This window comes from Eleutherodactylus coqui, chromosome 12, assembly GCF_035609145.1.
Source record: "Eleutherodactylus coqui strain aEleCoq1 chromosome 12, aEleCoq1.hap1, whole genome shotgun sequence".
NCBI classification, from domain to species: Eukaryota; Metazoa; Chordata; class Amphibia; order Anura; family Eleutherodactylidae; genus Eleutherodactylus; species Eleutherodactylus coqui.
Genome location: NC_089848.1, coordinates 114,941,347 through 114,960,638, shown reverse-complemented (window position 1 = coordinate 114,960,638; position 19,292 = coordinate 114,941,347). Strand labels below are relative to the sequence as shown.

General features: G+C 46.7%; 1 protein-coding gene across 1 annotated transcript in view; it reads left to right on the top strand.

Annotated features, from left to right (window-relative positions):
- Nucleotides 1-7,519: 7,519 nt before the first annotated feature.
- Nucleotides 7,520-19,292, top strand: part of LOC136586513 (unconventional myosin-Ig-like) — a 174,755-nt gene continuing 162,982 nt past the window's right edge. The window contains exons 1-5 of the mRNA XM_066584633.1: nucleotides 7,520-7,707; nucleotides 15,498-15,706; nucleotides 16,442-16,535; nucleotides 18,738-18,903; nucleotides 19,005-19,058. Coding sequence (XP_066440730.1) covers nucleotides 7,613-7,707; nucleotides 15,498-15,706; nucleotides 16,442-16,535; nucleotides 18,738-18,903; nucleotides 19,005-19,058 — 618 coding nt within the window. The 5' untranslated portion in view covers nucleotides 7,520-7,612. The remainder of the gene's footprint in view (nucleotides 7,708-15,497; nucleotides 15,707-16,441; nucleotides 16,536-18,737; nucleotides 18,904-19,004; nucleotides 19,059-19,292) is intronic.

Here is a 19,292-nt window from a genome sequence, read left to right as displayed (position 1 = left end):
GCACTACGTGTCCTCTCCACGTGTCCGTTCCATGTAAGCAATAGTAGCACTCAAGACAGGCCCCAGTAACAATTCTGAAGCAGCAGTATAGCGGGAGCGCAGTCTTCGTTCCATGTAAGCAATAGTAGCACTCAAGACAGGCCCCAGTAACAATTCTGAAGCAGCAGTATAGCGGGAGCGCAGTCTTCGTTCCATTTCAGTAGCCTTAGTATAGCCAAGGCACAAGTGACATTTATGTAGCTAAACTGTAGGCCAACCCCACACACCTTTCTGTACCATGAGTGCAGGCGAAGAACATAGAAATTACTATGATTACACTGTAGGTGAGGGCCCCAAAAAATTGGTGTACCAACAGTACTAATGTACCTCAGTAAAAATTGGCCATGCCCAACCAAGATGGCAGGTGAATCGCTTTGGTTAATGTGGCTTAAGTGGTAACTAGGCCTGGAGGCAGCCCAGTGTAACGAAAAATTGGTTCAAGTTAAAGTTCCAACGCTTTTAAGCTAATTGAAACTTATAAAAATTGTTCTGAAAAATTATTTGAGTGAGCCTTGTGGCCCTAAGAAAAATTGCCCGTTCAGCGTGATTACGTGAGGTTTCAGGAGGAGGAGCAGGAGGAGGAGGAGGAGGAATATTAGACACAGATTGATGAAGCACAAATGTCCCCGTTTTGGATGGTGAGAGAGAACGTAGCTTCCATCCGCGGGTGCAGCCTACGTATTGCTTACGTATCGCTGCTGTCCGCTGGTGGAGAACAGAAGTCTGGCGAAATCCAGCCTTTGTTCATCTTGATGAGTGTTAGCCTGTCGGCACTGTCGGTTGACAAGCGGCTACGCTTATCGGTGATGATTCCCCCAGCCGCACTAAACACCCTCTCCGACAACACGCTAGCCGCAGGACAAGCAAGCACCTCAAGGGCATACAGGGCTAGTTCAGGCCACGTGTCCAGCTTCGACACCCAGTAGTTGTAGGGGGCAGAGGCGTCACCAAGGATGGTCGTGCGATCCGCTACGTACTCCCTCACCATCCTTTTGCAGTGCTCCCGCCGACTCAGCCGTGACTGGGGAGCGGTGACACAGTCTTGGTGGGGAGCCATAAAGCTGGCCAGGCCCTTAAAGACTGTTGCACTGCCTGGGATGTACATGCTGCTCGATCTACGCACATCCCCTGCAACATGGCCCTCGGAACTGCGCCTTCTGCCACTAGCGCTGTCGGCTGGGAATTTTACCATCAGCTTGTCCGCAAGGGTCCTGTGGTATAGCAACACTCTCGAACCCCTTTCCTCTTCGGGAATCAGAGTGGGCAGGTTCTCCTTATACCGTGGATCGAGCAGTGTGTACACCCAGTAATCCGTAGTGGCCAGAATGCGTGCAACGCGAGGGTCACGAGAAAGGCATCCTAACATGAAGTCAGCCATGTGTGCCAGGGTACCTGTACGCAACACATGGCTGTCTTCACTAGGAAGATCACTTTCAGGATCCTCCTCCTCCTCCTCCTCCTCAGGCCATACACGCTGAAAGGATGACAGGCAATCAGCCGGTGTACCGTCAGCAGCGGGCCAAGCTGTCTCTTCCCCCTCCTCCTCATCCTCCTCATGCTCCTCCTCCTCCTCCTGTACGCGCTGAGAAATAGACAGGAGGGTGCCCTGACTATCCAGCGGCATACTGTCTTCCCCCGCCCCCGTTTCCGAGCGCAAAGCAGCTGCCTTTATGGTTTGCAGGGAATTTCTCAAGATGCATAGCAGAGGAATGGTGACGCTAATGATTGTAGCATCGCCGCTCACCACCTGGGTAGACTCCTCAAAATTACCAAGGACATGGCAGATGTCTGCCAACCAGGCCCACTCTTCTGAAAGGAATTGAGGAGGCTGACTCCCACTGCGCCGCCCATGTTGGAGTTGGTATTCGACTATAGCTCTACGCTGTTCATAGAGCCTGGCCAACATGTGGAGCGTAGAGTTCCACCGTGTGGGCACGTCGCACAGCAGTCGGTGCACTGGCAGCTTAAAGTGATGTTGCAGGGTGCGCAGGGTGGCAGCGTCCGTGTGGGACTTGCGGAAATGTGCGCAGAGCCGGCGCGCCTTTACGAGCAGGTCTGACAAGCGTGGGTAGCTTTTCAGAAACCGCTGAACCACCAAATTAAAGACGTGGGCCAGGCATGGCACGTGCGTGAGGCTGCCGAGCTGCAGAGCCGCCACCAGGTTACGGCCGTTGTCACACACGACCATGCCCGGTTGGAGGCTCAGCGGCGCAAGCCAGCGGTCGGTCTGCTGTGTCAGACCCTGCAGCAGTTCGTGGGCCGTGTGCCTCTTATCGCCTAAGCTGAGTAGTTTCAGCACGGCCTGCTGACGCTTGCCCACCGCTGTGCTGCCACACCGCGCGACACCGACTGCTGGCGACATGCTGCTGCTAACACATCTTGATTGTGAGACAGAGGAGGAGGAGGAGGAGGAGGGTGCTTTAGTGGAGGAAGCATACACCTCCGCAGATACCAGCACCGAGCTGGGGCCCGCAATTCTGGGGGTGGGTAGGACGTGAGCGGTCCCAGGCTCTGACTCTGTCCCAGCCTCCACTAAATTCACCCAATGTGCCGTCAGGGAGATGTAGTGGCCCTGCCCGCCTGTGCTTGTCCACGTGTCTGTAGTTAAGTGGACCGTGGCAGTAACCGCGTTGGTGAGGGCGCGCACAATGTTGCGGGAGACGTGGTCGTGCAGGGCTGGGACGGCACATCGGGAAAAGTAGTGGCGACTGGGAACTGAGTAGCGCGGGGCCGCCGCCTCCATGATACTTTTGAAGGACTCCGTTTCCACAACCCTATACGGCAGCATCTCAAGGCTGATGAATTTTGCGATGCGGACGGTTAACGTTTGAGCGTGCGGGTGCGTGGCGGCGTACTTGCGCTTGCGCTCGAACACTTGCGCAAGCGACGGCTGAACGGTGCGCTGAACTACACTGCTGGATGGGGCCGAGGACAGCGGAGATGAGGGTGTGGGTGCAGGCCATGAGGCGGTAGTGCCTGTGTCCTGAGAGGGGGGTTGCATCTCAGTGGCAGGTTGGGGCACAGGGGGAGAGGCAGGGGTGCAAACCAGAGGCGGTGAACGGCCTTTGTCCCACCTTGCGGGGTGCTTGGCCATCATATGTCTGCGCATGGTGGTGGTGGTGAGGCTGTTGGTGTTGGCTCCCCGGCTGAGCTTTGCGCGACAAAGGTTGCACACCACTGTTCGTCGGTCGTCAGGCGTCTCTGTGAAAAACTGCCAGACCTTAGAGCACCTCGGCCTCCGCAGGGTGGCATGGCGCGAGGGGGCGCTTTGGGAAACACTTGGTGGATTATTCGGTCTGGCCCTGCCTCTACCCCTGGCCCTGGCCACCGCACTGCCTCTTGCAACCTGCCCTGCTGATGCCCTTGACTCCCCCTCTGAAGACCTGTCCTCCTGAGTAAGCGTTGCACACCAGGTGGGGTCAGTCACCTCATCGTCCTGCTGCTCTTCCTCCGAATCCTCTGTGCGCTGCTCCCTGGGACGTACTGCCCTTACTACTACCTCACTGCAAGACAACTGTGTCTGATCGTCATCGTCCTCCTCACCCACAGAAAGTTGTTGAGACAGTTGGCGGAAGTCCCCAGCCTCTTCCCCCCGACCCCGGGAACTTTCGAATGGTTGGGCATCAGTGACGATAAACTCCTCTGGTGGGAGAGGAACCGCTGCTGCCCAATCTAAGCAGGGGCCCGAGAACAGTTCCTGGGAGTGTTCCCGCTCCTGAGCAGGTGTCATTGTAGTGGAGTGAGGAGGCTGGGAGGAAGGAGGAGCAGCAGACAGAGGATTCGGATTGGCAGCAGTGGACGGCGCAGAACTGCGGGTAGACGATAGGTTGCTCGAAGCACTTTCTGCCATCCAGGACAGGACCTGCTCACACTGCTCATTTTCTAATAACCGTCTCCCGCGTGGACCCATTAATTGGGCGATGAATGTGGGGACGCCAGAAACGTGCCTCTCTCCTAATCGCGCAGCAGACAGCTGCGACACACCTGGATCAGGAGCTTGGCCTGTGCCCACACCCTCACTTGGCCCTCCGCGTCCTCGGCCACGTCCACGTCCACGTCCTCTAGGCTTACCCCTACCCCTCAGCATGCTGTATTACCAGTGATTAGATTTCCCAGGCAGGAAATAAATTGGCGCAAGACTGCAGGCCAAATATAATTTTTGCCCTTTTTGGAAAACGAAAGGCCCCACTGCCTCTAGTGAATGAATTATCTAAGTTTAATAACTGTGCTGTGTCCCTGCTTATGTGTCACAGAACGTGAGGGTAGCAGAGTTATTAACTGTGGCAGAGCAGGTATTTTTTTTTCCCAATTAAGGAAAGCAAATGGCGAAGCCAGCAGTAAAGCGTAGCTGGGTGCGTATGATTTAGCAATGTTTTTCACGCAGCTCACACGTCTCCACAGGCGTAAGGACGGACACAGGCTGGACAAATAGATTTCTTTTCAGTTTTTTCCCACCAACAGGCAGCACTGCGTATATTCAATGAACCTGAGAAGTTTAATAACTGTGCTGTGTCCCTGCTTATGTGTCACAGAACGTGAGGGTAGCAGAGTTATTATAACTCTTGGAGAGCAGGTATTTTTTTTCCCAATTAAGGAAAGCAAATGGCGAAGCCGGCAGTAAAGCGTAGCTGGCTGCGTATGATTTAGCAATGTTTTTCACGCAGCTCACACGTGTCCACCGCCCTTAGGACGGACACAGGCTGGACAAATAGATTTCTTTTCAGTTTTTTCCCACCAACAGGCAGCACTGCGTATATTCAATGAACCTGAGAAGTTTAATAACTGCGCTGTGTCCCTGCTTATGTGTCACAGAACGTGAGGGTAGCAGAGTTATTAACTGTGGCAGAGCAGGTATTTTTTTTCCCAATTAAGGAAAGCAAATGGCGAACCCAGCAGTAAAGCGTAGCTGGCTGCGTATGATTTAGCAATGTTTTTCACGCAGCTCACACGTCTCCACAGGCGTAAGGACGGACAGAGGCTGGACAAATAGATTTGTTTTCAGTTTTTTCCCACCAACAGGCAGCACTGCGTATATTCAATGAACCTGAGAAGTTTAATAACTGTGCTGTGTCCCTGCTTATGTGTCACAGAACGTGAGGGTAGCAGAGTTATTATAACTCTTGGAGAGCAGGTATTTTTTTTTCCCAATTAAGGAAAGCAAATGGCGAAGCCGGCAGTAAAGCGTAGCTGGCTGCGTATGATTTAGCAATGTTTTTCACGCAGCTCACACGTGTCCACCGCCCTTAGGACGGACACAGGCTGGACAAATAGATTTCTTTTCAGTTTTTTCCCACCAACAGGCAGCACTGCGTATATTCAATGAACCTGAGAAGTTTAATAACTGCGCTGTGTCCCTGCTTATGTGTCACAGAACGTGAGGGTAGCAGAGTTATTAACTGTGGCAGAGCAGGTATTTTTTTTCCCAATTAAGGAAAGCAAATGGCGAACCCAGCAGTAAAGCGTAGCTGGCTGCGTATGATTTAGCAATGTTTTTCACGCAGCTCACACGTCTCCACAGGCGTAAGGACGGACAGAGGCTGGACAAATAGATTTGTTTTCAGTTTTTTCCCACCAACAGGCAGCACTGCGTATATTCAATGAACCTGAGAAGTTTAATAACTGCGCTGTGTCCCTGCTTATGTGTCACAGAACGTGAGGGTAGCAGAGTTATTAACTGTGGCAGAGCAGGTATTTTTTTTCCCGATTAAGGAAAGCAAATGGCGAAGCCAGCAGTAAAGCGTAGCTGGGTGCGTATGATTTAGCAATGTTTTTCACGCAGCTCACACGTGTCCACCGCCCGTAAGGACGGACACAGGCTGGACAAATAGATTTCTTTTCAGTTTTTTCCCACCAACAGGCAGCACTGCGTATATTCTATGAATAATAACTGTGTTGTGGCCCTGCCTATACAATTCTTTCCCTGCAGTATCAATGGAGGGTGGAATGCTCTGCAGAGGCGATTTTGAGAAGCCCAAAAAAAATGCAGCACAGCCAACAGCAGCCTGGACAGTACTGCACACGGATAAATATGGCCCTAGAAAGGACCGTTGAGGTTCTTGAAGGCTACACTCACTCCTAACACTCTCCCTGCCTATGCAGCACTTCTGTCCCTAATGCCAGGTGCAACGGTCTGCAGAGGCGATTTTGAGAAAAAAAAAAAAATCCCACTGCTAACAGCAGCCAACACACAGCTATCAGTGGCCCTAATAAGGACCTTTGGGGGGTCTTGAAGCCTACACTAACTACCAATTCTTTCCCTACAGCAGCTCCGGTATAAACAGCACTGTCCCTCATCTAACTCACACCGCATCTGAGGCGAGCCGCGGGAGGGGCCGACTTTTATATTAGGCGAACACCTGATCTCGCCAGCCACTCACAGCAGGGGGGTGGTATAGGGCTTAAACGTTGCAGGGGGAAGTTGTAATGCCTTCCCTGTCTTTCAATTGGCCAGAAAAGCGCGCTAACGTCTCAGGGAAGGAAGTGAAAGTAACCAGAACACCGCATGGTGTTCGTCACGAATAACGAACATCCCGAACACCCTAATATTCGCACGAATATCAAGCTCGGACGAACGCGTTCGCTCATCTCTATTCTTCTCTGCCGCAGTTGTGGCACAGCTGCGGCAGAGGAGAACAATCTTAGTATATGTTCTCAATGGGGTCGGCGCTGCTGCCGCCGGCCCCGTTGAGCGCATATATAGAACACAACGATTCGCAGAACGCAGATAGGCGCGTTCTGCGAATCGTTGTGTACTATAATTTATCGCACATCCGCATAAAAAACGGACATGTGCCTGCTCCCATTGGGATGCATTAGTTCTATAGATCTGCAGATCGCAAGCGCGTCTGCAGATCAGACCAAAAAAACGCTCGTGTGACCGAGCCCTAAGGGAGCAATTGTAGGGCTATAACCCATCAGCAGTAAGCAGCCCCATGATGACATAAGCAATAAGCCACCTCTCCACCATTGTACAGCCTTGGGTGTCATATCGTATTATAGATGTGCCACCATGAGTTATGTGGCAGGAATGACATCATAATCTATTGGTCACTAGGATGACATCATCATACCTCCGATATCATAAGGTTCTTTTACAAATGTGTTGTAAAGACTTCAATACTTGATAATCCGTTACCTATCAGGGTTTTACAGATGATGGATTTAATTCTATATAAACATTTATACTATTTTCCCTTCCTTGATGTTCCTTTTATCAGCAGCTGGCGCCAGTGATCGCTGACCGCAGTAAGAATAGCCATAGTAGTAAAATTGTATTAAGATGGTGATATCATCATTCGCATGGGTCATCCCCTTTATCTGTGGTCAGTGACGATCATCTGTGGTCTCGTCTGTTCGTGTTTGCTGTCATCCATCCACAGCCGGCACAATCATCTCTTAACTTCCCTTCAAAGCTCCCCGCCTCAAACCGCACCAGGAAGTTGCAGACCGGCTTTCGTCTTCACTCAGTCTTCCTGTGCACTTGAGTCAACATCTGCAAATTTTAGTGTGATCCTTCACTTCATTTTATTCACACCTCAATATTGGGTCAGAAGAACACATCTTCTGGGGAGGGATGGCGGAGCAGGAGAGCTTGGAGTTTGGGAAAGCGGATTTTGTTCTCTTGGACAACGTGACCATGGAGGACTTTATGGCGAATCTGAAACTCAGGTAGGTTAAATTGAAACCCCTCTAAGAAAGCAAATATATCTTCAAAAGGAATTGTATATACAATATATTTCATTGTATATACTTATTGTATATATAGTTATGGTATATATAACTGATGGGGCGCCTTAAAATTGGAGCGTCACCAATTACTGAGATAAAGGGTCCACAGCAACTTGTAGAACTCCAGAACCTCTACTCAGACCCACTGAAACTGAGCTCATCAAAGAAATCAATGGACTAATTAGATGCTTCACATCTGGTGTCTGGGCAAAAGTCATATTCAAATCAGAAGGTAAATTTGGGTGGAGCTCCCCTGTGAGTCTCCCATCTCAGAGATATGATGCACTTAATATCAGGCTAGGGTTACTTGATGTCCATGTCTTGGCTAAACCTGCTACATGAGCATTAACAGCACTTGTATACAGGGGCGTAACTATAGAGGGTGCAGGGGATGCGGTTGCACCCGGGCCCAGGAGCCTTAGGGGGCCCATAAGGCCTCTCTTCTCCATATAGGGAGCCCAGTACTATAAAGAAAGCATTATAGTTGGGGGCCCTGTTACAGGTTTTGCATTGGGGCCCAGAAGCTTCAAGTTATGCCTCTGTGCAGCATGGTTTAGGTATGCGTACGGATACAGATAGAGGGGGGGGCCCCAGCTCACCTTTTGCATCAGGGCCCTTGAGCCTTTAGTTACGCCCCTGCTTGTATAATAGGACCCTTCACATTGGACGAAATATTCCACAACAGCGTTACGGAATTTGTCCTCCTGTGAAAGATTCAGCGCCAAAATCTGCACTTCTAACATGCGGATTCTGTTGTGGAATTGAAAATAGTAGAACTCTGCCAGAAATTCCGCATCAAAATCCGCAGTTAGCCAAGCAGATTTTGGTGCGAAATTCAAGGACAGCATATTCCATAATGCATTTATGGAATATTCTATCCTGTGAAAAAGGTCCCGCTTTTAGACCACTGGAATTATTTCGCAACAGTATTGCAGAATATGCCATCCCAGAATTCTACACAAAATTCTGCACAGAATTCTGACATTTTCATTCCGCATCAAAATCCACAACGTGAGTTCGGAATAATTCCACCCATGCGAAAGCACCCTTAGGGACTTTTCACACGGGATAGAATATGCCACCCCGGAATACCACGCATTAGCAGTGAGGATTTTACTATTTTCAATTCCACATCAAAATGCACGTGTTACAAGTGAGGATTTTGGTGCTGAATGTTGCGCAGGAGGGCATATATTTGATGAGGAACCTTTCATACAGGACAGAATATTCTGCAGCAGTTGCTGAATATGCCATCCCTGAGTTCTGCATCATAATCCACATGGCTAACTGTGGGTTTTGATGCAAAATCACTGGCAGAATTTAACTATTTTCAATTCCGCACCAAAATCCGCATGTTATCAGTGCAGATTTTTGTGCTGAATATTCTGCTGGAGGGCATATTCCTCAACGCTGTTGTCGAACTTTCCTTCCTGTGAGAAAGGTCCCTGATTGGTGTTACTCTATAAACAGATGAATGATGTTTTTGTTACTTCTTTGGCTTGACCACTTGGGGTGCTGTTCTGTTGCTCTATGATTCTGCACCTGCTTTATTATCCCAGTTTAGAAGGCAATACAGGTCCAATCTTCTTATTCAAACACTAGACAATATGCAGATATTTCTGTGGATTAATGAGGATACTGTGGAGATATATATACAGTATATAGTATACATTTAGTGACTTCTTTCTTTACAGTGTTCTATATAACGATTATAAGAGACAAAGCTCAGTCATAATGCATAACATGTGACCAATTGCAGCATATTCTCTGAAAATGGCCGGATAAGGTGTTACTCATCAGCTGAGACCACAATGCACTGTGCACGCAGCTGCCGATGCACAGACACACCCCAGACTCGTAATAATGTGGGTGGCAGAAGCCAAAATATCTAAAAGCATTGCTTAAAACTTAAGGGCCTCCATGCAAACTTTGGACCGGAGGTGCCCAGCTGACAATGCCATTTATATAGTTCTGCTGCCCTGTGCTATCAACATGTTGTAGAGGCGTCTTCATGAACAAATTGTTCCAGCATGCCCTTTCTGCCCATTCTTGAGGTGACAAGTAATCTAGTGACTGCCTTATCCTTCATTTTCATCTCATCCTAGACAGCTGCACTCACTGTTCCGCTAATGAAGTCACTGTGTACATAAATTAAATTACTTATCCTGTACTGAGTAATGACTTAATTTAGGCAATACTCAAGGAACATCGTAGACTTATCAATCAGGTTATTATTATTATTGGATGCATTGGAAAAGAAAACAGTAAGAAACACTCAAGTGATGTTTCCAAGCTGTTCTTCTGTTTTATTGCTCCAATGCAAGAGGTTTATATAATGCGGCATTCCCAGACAAAGTGAACAATTCAAAGTCTATGGCATGTGTAAACATTACAAAGGTTAATTATGACAAAGCTGCATGCTTAGCGTCTGGGACCCTGTTAGTAAAACTTCACCTATTTCACAATGCGTGTCTTTTGCTCACATATTTCTTGCTATTCACATGGCACAAATATTAAAAACTGTAATTCAATATTTTCACATTTTCAATTGAAATCCAGTGACACTACTGTGTAAAATTGAATTCAATAATTTGACATAAATAATAGGACATAATTAGACAAAATCTGGTTCTTGGGAGTTGTTAAAATTAGGAAAATACAACCTCAGATGAATAACAACACTTGACATATTACGCCTTGTCATTATTTATTTTTAAAAAACTAGGCCAGAGTGCAGAAGCAATGTGTGAAAACTTAAGTATACCCCATTAATTAGTAGGTTGTTGAATTACCTTTAGCAGCAATAACTTGAAGTACGGTCATACTTTTATTGTTCTGGGGGTATTTTGGCCTGCTCTTCTTTACAACATTGCTTCTTTTCATTGAGATTTGTTGGCATTCATTTATACACAGCTTTCTTAAAGGGGCTTTATCATTTTAAAAAAATCTATTCGTCCCGCCAACAAATGAGATTTCCCTTTCATATCGCATTCTGCTAGCAGAGGAGACAAAGGATGAAACTGTGGGGTTTAAGGTACAGTGGGAGAAGGAACTGGGGAGACTAATCCCAGATGGAGAGTGGTCAAAGGCTTTGATCCTGACACATAAGGTGTCAATTTCAAGTAAATTGCAGGAAATGAATTACAAGTTAGTTTCCCAGTGGTATAAAACACCATACAAATTAGCTAGAATCTATCCCCAGCTATCAAATAGATGCTGGAGGTGCCTGACAGGCGAAGGGAATTTCCTTCATTTGTGGTGGTCTTGCCCTGGGATCCGGAACTTGTGGGAGGATGTCAATAGGCTATACAATGCTTTAACTCATGCTGGGATCGTCTTCTCCCCAGAAATAGCCTTGTTATCAATTTTTCCAGGCTCCATATCAGGGGCAAAAAAGGGTCTACTTAGATTCTTCATCTTGGCCATGAGACAGGCAATCCCAAGGCTATGGAAGTCAACAACATCTCCAACCAGAATTACCTGGCTGGAAAACATAGACCATTTAAGACAATTAGAAGAGACCATTGCCAGAGATGACAGTAGGCTTCAGAAGTTCTACGCGACGTGGACGATATGGTTGATGTTGAGACCATCTGATCGACTCAAGGAATGGCTCCTTAGAGGGGATATATCCAAGTAAACTGTCACAGTTCCAGTTTCCTAAACAAAGGTACAAACGAGCGAGCGGGGACGGTGCCCCTATTGGGCGCATCGGAGATCTTCTGTGTCTATTTCTTTTCTATCCCTTTTTTTTTTCTTTCTCTCTCTTTTTCCTATTTTCTACTTCCATGCTCTAATTTCTGAAGTTTTTCTACATGTATTTCGTTTGGAAAATATAGTCATCGTATTGCAAAGTAAGCTATTGGAACAGTGTTTAATGTTGGTGGCAGGGCATGATGGATAACTACATTATGTGATTGCCTACGTTAGTTGAATGGATGACTAAATAAAATTTGTTTGAACCATAAAAAAAATCTATTCTTACCTATTCCTCCCCAGACATCTTCTCCTCGCTGATCTTCTCCAGTCCCCCAGGTCACCTCACCTCCAGCCGTCTGGATCCTCTTCTTCTTGTTATGGAGCGTCCATTCTTGGCATTCTTCTTCCTTCTGGTCAGTGTAGGTTACGTCACTAGTGATGTAACGTTCACTGCCTAGGAAGGAATGCCTATCTATTGCCGAGACTGCGCATGTCACTACGTCACTAGTCAGAGGCGTAACTTGAAGCTCCTGGGCCCCAATGCAAAACCTGGAATGGGGCCCCCAACTATAATGCTTTATTCATAGTACTGGGCTTCCTATATGGAGAAGAGAGGCCTTATGGGCCCCCCAAGGCTCCTAGGCCCGGGTGAAACTGCATCCCCTGCATCCTCTATAGTTACGCCCCTGTCACTAGTGACGTAACGTACATTGCCCTGCAGGAAGAAAAATGCAATGGATGCTTCAACCCCGGAAGAAGAAGAATCGGACGGCATGAGGTGAGGTAACCCAGGGTGACTACAGTAGGCAGGAGAAGATCATCAGGAAGAAGATGCGGTAAGATGACTGACGGGGAGGAATAGATAAGTATTGAATTTTTGTTTTCTAATGACAGAACCCCTTTAAGGTCCCAACTCAGCATTTCAATTGGGTATAGGTCTGAACTTTGTCTGGGCCGTTACATTACCTTGATTCTTTTCTTTTCTGATGTAGATTTCCTGGTGTGCTTGGGATCATTGTCGTATTGCATGACCCAAATTCCAATAGATGTGTGAAGAGATTTGCCTCGATTCCTCAAGGACAGCTTTCAGATAGTGATGCGGGGGATGATGGCCTTCCTGGGCGTACATGGATACCGCATTCTAGTTTATTCCAAAGATGGTCAGAGGGATTGAGATCCGGACTTTGGGCTGGCTAATTAACTTTGCAGCCCTTCTCAAACCAAGCCTCAACACTGCGTTCTATATGACATGGTGCTCGGTCATGCTAGTAGAGACACAGAGCTGTACCAAAGTATTGCTACAGGGTAGCTAAAGCCACATTGTCCAGTATGTCTCTGTACCCATTGACGTTGAGTGTGGACTTCACTATAACCAATGGACCTAGACCTTCTCAGTATAAACACTCCCACAGAACCTCCTCCAAATCTCACTGTTGGTACAATGCAGTCACGTAGAAACTGTTTGCCCGACACTCATCCCGTGTAAATGGGTCTTTAGTGTACTTATTCAAACTTCACACAACTATTCTATTGTGTCCTCCAAAGAACATGCAAACAAATGGAAACCAGGTCAGAGTCCAAGCTTTGCACCTTTGGACTCCGTTTCTCTCATTAAAATGAATGGATCCACTGTGGGACACATCTGAAAACTGTTTTTGGATATTCAATTATAACTCCCATAATGGGACCTAGTACACAAGAGAAGTGATAATGTGCAGTGTCTATGGGAATTGCACCCAAATTTTGTTTTCAGCACTTCATAACTCTCACTATATGGTAGAGTCCGGACATGGAACAGGAAGTTCTGGGCAGTGTGATAGTAAAATGTGTGCACCCAACTTGGTTGTTATCAGTGAGACCACCACACAAGCGTTGCTCCCACTAGGTGAGCACAGGAACATGGTATGTCCTTGTCCCTAGTATATAAGAAGAATTATAGAGCTGTCTGGCTCTTTAAGATAGTATTACAAATGATAGGCTTAGATACAGAGCTAGTTATAGAGAAAATGATACCTCAAGGTAAAGCGCAAAATAAGCTCCCATGCTAATAGGGCTGTACTATCACATACAGTACACATAATACAACATGTAGTTCTCAAATAAAATAAACATCCTTATTCAAGGCTCAAGCAATACCACAAGGCACTTAAAATAATTCTGGGTAATTTTAGTTCATACTGAGTTCCTATATTTAGGACTTTGCTCGGAAACAGGGACACTGGGCAATTAAACTCGCTCCAACTCTTCTCCAACTTGCTTTTCAACCAATGGCAATCTGGCTTTAGACCCCACAACTCTACCAAAACTGTCCTAATGAAAGAAGCTAATAATCTGCTAACTGCAAAAGTCTCAAAACTTTACTCTGTACTCCTCCTCCATGACCCGTCCTCTACCTTTGACACAGTCAACTACTCCCTTATAAACTTTCTCCTGCTTTGGCATCACAAACCTGGCCTTTTCTCACTGACTGAACTTTTAGTGTCGCTCACTCACATCTCCGTACTAGGACCCTCACTCTTCTCCACCTACACTCATGGTATAAATTCCCATGCCTTTCAGTACAACCTCTATGCCAATAACACTCACATCTATCTCTCTGGACCAAATGTTACCCCTCTGCCAGATTCGGGGCCCCAATGCAAAATTTGTAACAGGGCCCCCCAACTATAATGCTTTATTCATACTACTAGGCTCCCTATATGGAGACGTTAGGACTTATGGGCTCCAAAAGGCTCCTGGGCCCAGTTACAACTGCATCCCCTATAGTTACACCCCTGCCCCCTCTGCTATTCAAAATCCCAGAGTGTCTATTGGCTATATCCTCCTTCTCCTCCTCTCACTTCCTAAAACTTAACATGGGGAAAGCCAAACTCAACATCTTTCCCTTGCCTCACTCAACACCTCCACCAGACTTAAGAATCAAAATCAATGGCTCCATGCTTTCACTCGTCCCACAAGTCCGTTCAGTGTAACATTTTAGTTTGCTCTTTCCTTCACCCGCACATAAAAGCCCTCGCCACCTCCTGCTCAAAAACTTCACTTGGATACAAGCTTTCTTCAACCCTGAGTCAACAAAAATGCTGGTGCATGCCCTCACCACCTCCCGTCTAGACTACTGCAGCGTCCGTTTCTGTGGCCTCCTATGCAATGCATTTGCATGCCTCCAATCCATCCTCAGCTTTACTGTCCACTTCACTCTCCATTACTCCCCCACCTCTCCCCTCTGCCAATCCGTTCACTGGCTGCTTATTACCCAGACAATCCAGTTCAAGTTATTATCAATGACATACAAGGCCATCCATAAAGTACTCCCTCCCCATACTTCTGTGACCTAATATCCTAATACCTCCGGTCCTTGCAAGACCTCCTCCACTGCTGTCCCCTTGTTTGCTCCTCACATAATCGTCCCCAAGATTTCTCTCTTGCTTCACCTTTACTCTGGAACTCGCTACCTCAACCCATCAGGATCTCTATCACCTGGGAAAGCTTCAAAGGGAACCTGGAAACCTAGTTCTTCAGACAAGCCTACAACCTACAGTAACCCTGCGGCCACCACAACATGAGCACCTTCTAGTCCACCTCTTGTCTCCTTCCCCTTCCCTTGTACACTGTAGGCCCTGTGGGTGGGGTCGTCTCTCCTTTCATATCAGTTTGTTAGTCTTAAGTGGATGCTTATCATTCTTGTCATATTACATGTGTAACGTGGTTATATATGTACCTCTTATTTCTTCATTTGGACATTGCCCTGGAAGTAATGGCGCTTTAAAATAAATAATAATAATAAACTGTTTGCCACACCTTATAATAGCGGCTCAGCAGACGGTATCACATATTATAGGATTAGATACAAAGCCTCAGGGAAAAAATATCATTGGATTATATACTGTGTTTCAGCAGACAGTGGTAGGCTTAGATGGTAAGGCACATGGTAAGACACATGGTAGGCTTAGATACACCACTGGTGCAGCATTACTGCTACAATAACTGTAGTAGACCCAGAAGCTGACAATCTTTTTTTTACCCTTCTACAGGTTTGAGTGCGGCAGGATCTACACATATATTGGAGAAGTTGTCGTGTCTGTGAACCCTTATAAAAACATGGACTTGTATGGAAAAGAAATGATTGAATATTACCGGGGTAGAGAGCTGTACGAGAGGCCCCCGCATCTCTACGCTATTGCAGATGCAGCGTACAAGGCCATGAAACGCAGAGCAAAGGACACATGTATTGTTATATCAGGTACCCCATCCTTGCTTGGGATCATTCACAACTGAAATCTGCATAAAGTTTAAATCATATGTTGACTTTTGTTGCCCAGTGTTGACTATAGCAGACAAAATAATTTCATAACTTCAAAGCTTAACATTTCATAGATGGGCTGAATATTGACAATGTATAATGAGTGTGCCCTAAAACAGACTACAAATTCCCAACCTGCTCTTTCAAGGTCTTTTACTGCCACTTCTGGCCACAAGTAGTACTGCAGCTGTTTACTTTTTAATAAGTCTCAGTTCCATTATATGTAGTGTATCACTGAGTATGGCCACCTGCACACGACTCGATTTGAATAGCAGAATCCACGATCGTCTCCCGTTTATTTTGCGCGGGTTCCTCATGGACGGCTTCCATTGACATTGTGGACAGATCACGGATTACGCATTATTGCTAGGTGATGATGTGGGGAAAGCAGGAGTTTAAAAAACCCCCACTGTACTGCGCATGTCCGACGGTGAGCCGTGCGGATCATCCGCAGTGCAGAAGAAAAGACAAAATGACAGGTATGCGGGCTGGGCACAGGGTCAGATTCTGCTGCAGGCTCTCATGTGCAGGCGGCCTAATGCAGAGAAGAGATTCCACCTGGCTTACATGGTTCTCATTCTGAACATGATTGTATAACCAACCACCAGAAGCTGTAGTGATTACAACGTCTCAAATATTTCCAACTAGTATCTAATGTGTTTTTGTTTCCTACAGGTGAGAGTGGTGCTGGAAAGACTGAAGCCAGCAAGTACATCATGCAGTACATTGCGGCCATAACCAACCCCACACAACGAGCGGAGGTGGAAAGGCGAGTGATAAATAACTTTTGGATGGTTATTAGAGAGGAGTGAGTATACTCGCTAAGGCACATTCCTCGAGCGAGTAGTGCCTTAGCCGAGTATCCCACTGCTCGTCTCTAAAGATTCAGGGGCCAGCACGGGTGACAGGTGAGTTGCGGCGGGGAGTTGGGAGGAGAGAGGGAGAGAGAGATCTCCCCGCTCTCCCCTGCCCCCCGCCGACCCCCGAATCTTTAGAGACGAGCGGGGAGATACTCGGCTAAGGCACTACTCGCTCGAGTAATGTGCCTTTGCTAGTATACTCGCTCATCTCTAATGGTTATCAACAGACATAACGATTTGTGGAAGCTTCTGGGCAAAATGTGTAAATAGAACCATTTTACCTTAGTGGCCCCAGTAGTAATTGCACTCATAGTGGCCCCAGTAATAATAGTGAGCCCCATAGTGGCCCCAGTAGTAATAGTGTTCCCCATCATACCTTCAGCAGTAATAGTGACCCTCCCATAGTGGCCTCAGTAGTAATAGCCATCCCCCTATTGGCTTCTGGCCGGGCAGTATACCTACAGGCATGCCACTCATCCAAACTACAGCTTCGGTCTAGTAGCCACTGCTGAGCCTGTGCTAACCTCTCCCCTCAACATTTGCGCTGTGTAAAGGACGGCACACACAGACACCAGGGGGGAGAGGTCAGAAGTCACCAGACTCAGCAGCAGCTGCTGCTGGATCAGAGCATCGGGCTGAGTGGGTGGAATGTCTGCTACCCTGTTTCCCCAAAAATAAGACAGTGTCTTATATAATACTTGTGCTAGGTCTTATTTTCAGGAGATGACCTTTTTTCCATAAAGAAGAATTCACATTTTGTGTTGAACAAAAAAAATGAACAATTTTTATATACTGTACAGTAGTTGTCATCACAAACCAGCATAACCAGACAAACTGGGAATTCTATCAGGAATTTCTTGTACTACCATTATTTTCGTGTACACACTGTCTGGATATTGTAACGATCACCCACTAAAGAATCAAAGTGACGCACTGGTTGCCTGACACACATAGGGCCACAGAAAATAAGGACTGTAAAGTACCTGTCTCCCACACTCTGTCTGGAGACTGTAATGATCACCCGCAGCAGTTCCTGGACTACTTGTACAGCAGGGATGGTATTGCAGCTTCTGGACACCAGGGGGAGCTCATCACAGCAGGGACAGAGCTAGGTCTTATTTTGGGGGGAGGCCTTATATTTAGCACTTCAGCAGAAACCTCTACTAGGTCTTATTTTCAGGGGGTGTCTTATTTTCAGGGGAACGCGGTAGGTTGTTGCACAGCTGACAGACAACATAAAATGAGGTGGCTAGCCGGATGCGCCCCTTGGGGCTTAAGTTTGACGTGTGTGCAATAGTACAATGTACAGTAGTACCTATGTATTACTGCTACACAGACCTTAAATAACACTGTAACATGAACCATTAGTGGATGATTTGCTAGACAGAACTGATGCCCAATATTTGGAATCAAACGCTCATCTCCCAAGTCCTAAATTAGTGACATATACTCTATTGTGTCCTTTAAAGGCACCAATACACTATAATGGTGCATAATATCTTTAAAGTGATGATGGTCTGCCCACAGCCAGGCTCCTGAGTCTCATAATAAGTACATGTTGTTGTGAGGCGTGGTTGTAAATCCCATCACGGTCCCACATCTGTGGCTCAAAATCTGCTGATTAGTAAGAACCCTTGTTGAATGTTAAAAGGGTATTCCCAACTAAGCAATTCATGGCTGAGATGAGAACCTGTGGCTTATTTTCCGACCACCTTACCAGATGTTGTGGAAACAGCCAAGCGAGGCAAATTTATGCTGCTCCCGAAACTCTTATTTAAGTCAATGGGAGTTACGGAAACTGCACAGCGGACTATGGTGTTTGTGTAACATCCTTGTTAGCAAAATGTAATGCACTGTCCTATACTGTTTTCGTAACACCCATTCACTTCGATGGAAGTTCCAGAAGTAACATAAGGCTGCTGTGCTCGGCTGCTTCTGCAATACCTGACGAGGTGGTCGGGAAACCAGCCGCAGGTTTCTCATCTCAGCCAGACAGTGCTGAGATGGGACAATCCATTTAAGTATCTTTTCTGGAACTAAATACCACAACTTGGCAATCACTTATGCTAAAGACGTAGATTTGTGTCATCTTTGTATCTCAATCTTTCCAGGGTGAAGAATGTTCTGCTGAAGTCCAACTGTGTCCTTGAAGCCTTCGGAAATGCCAAAACCAACCGCAATGACAACTCTAGTAGATTTGGTAAATACATGGACATCAACTTTGACTTCAAGGGTGACCCAACTGGAGGACACATCAACAACTATCTCCTGGAGAAAGTGAGAGGAAGAATCATTACCTCCCATCTTGGCAAAGATCATGTACTTCATACTAGGGCTAACATTTTACTATTTCTAAATGTGATGTCTTCTCATTTCAGTCCCGGGTCCTGAAGCAGCAGACAGGGGAAAGGAACTTCCACTCATTCTACCAGGTGTGTGGAGTGTAGGGTTGTAATGCAGGAAATGTAGAAGGGTTCTTCAGGGCCAATGAAAAATAGGTTGCAAATTTTGTGTAAAGGGGTATCCACAGGGTTACTACTGTTATTAGACTGATACTGGGAAGCAAAGGAGAATCTCTCACTTTCAGAGAGTGCCAGTTCTCATGGCATTGCTCATAGCTTGATGAGTAAAGAAATACTCACTGTTGTGGTGACACTTCTATTGAA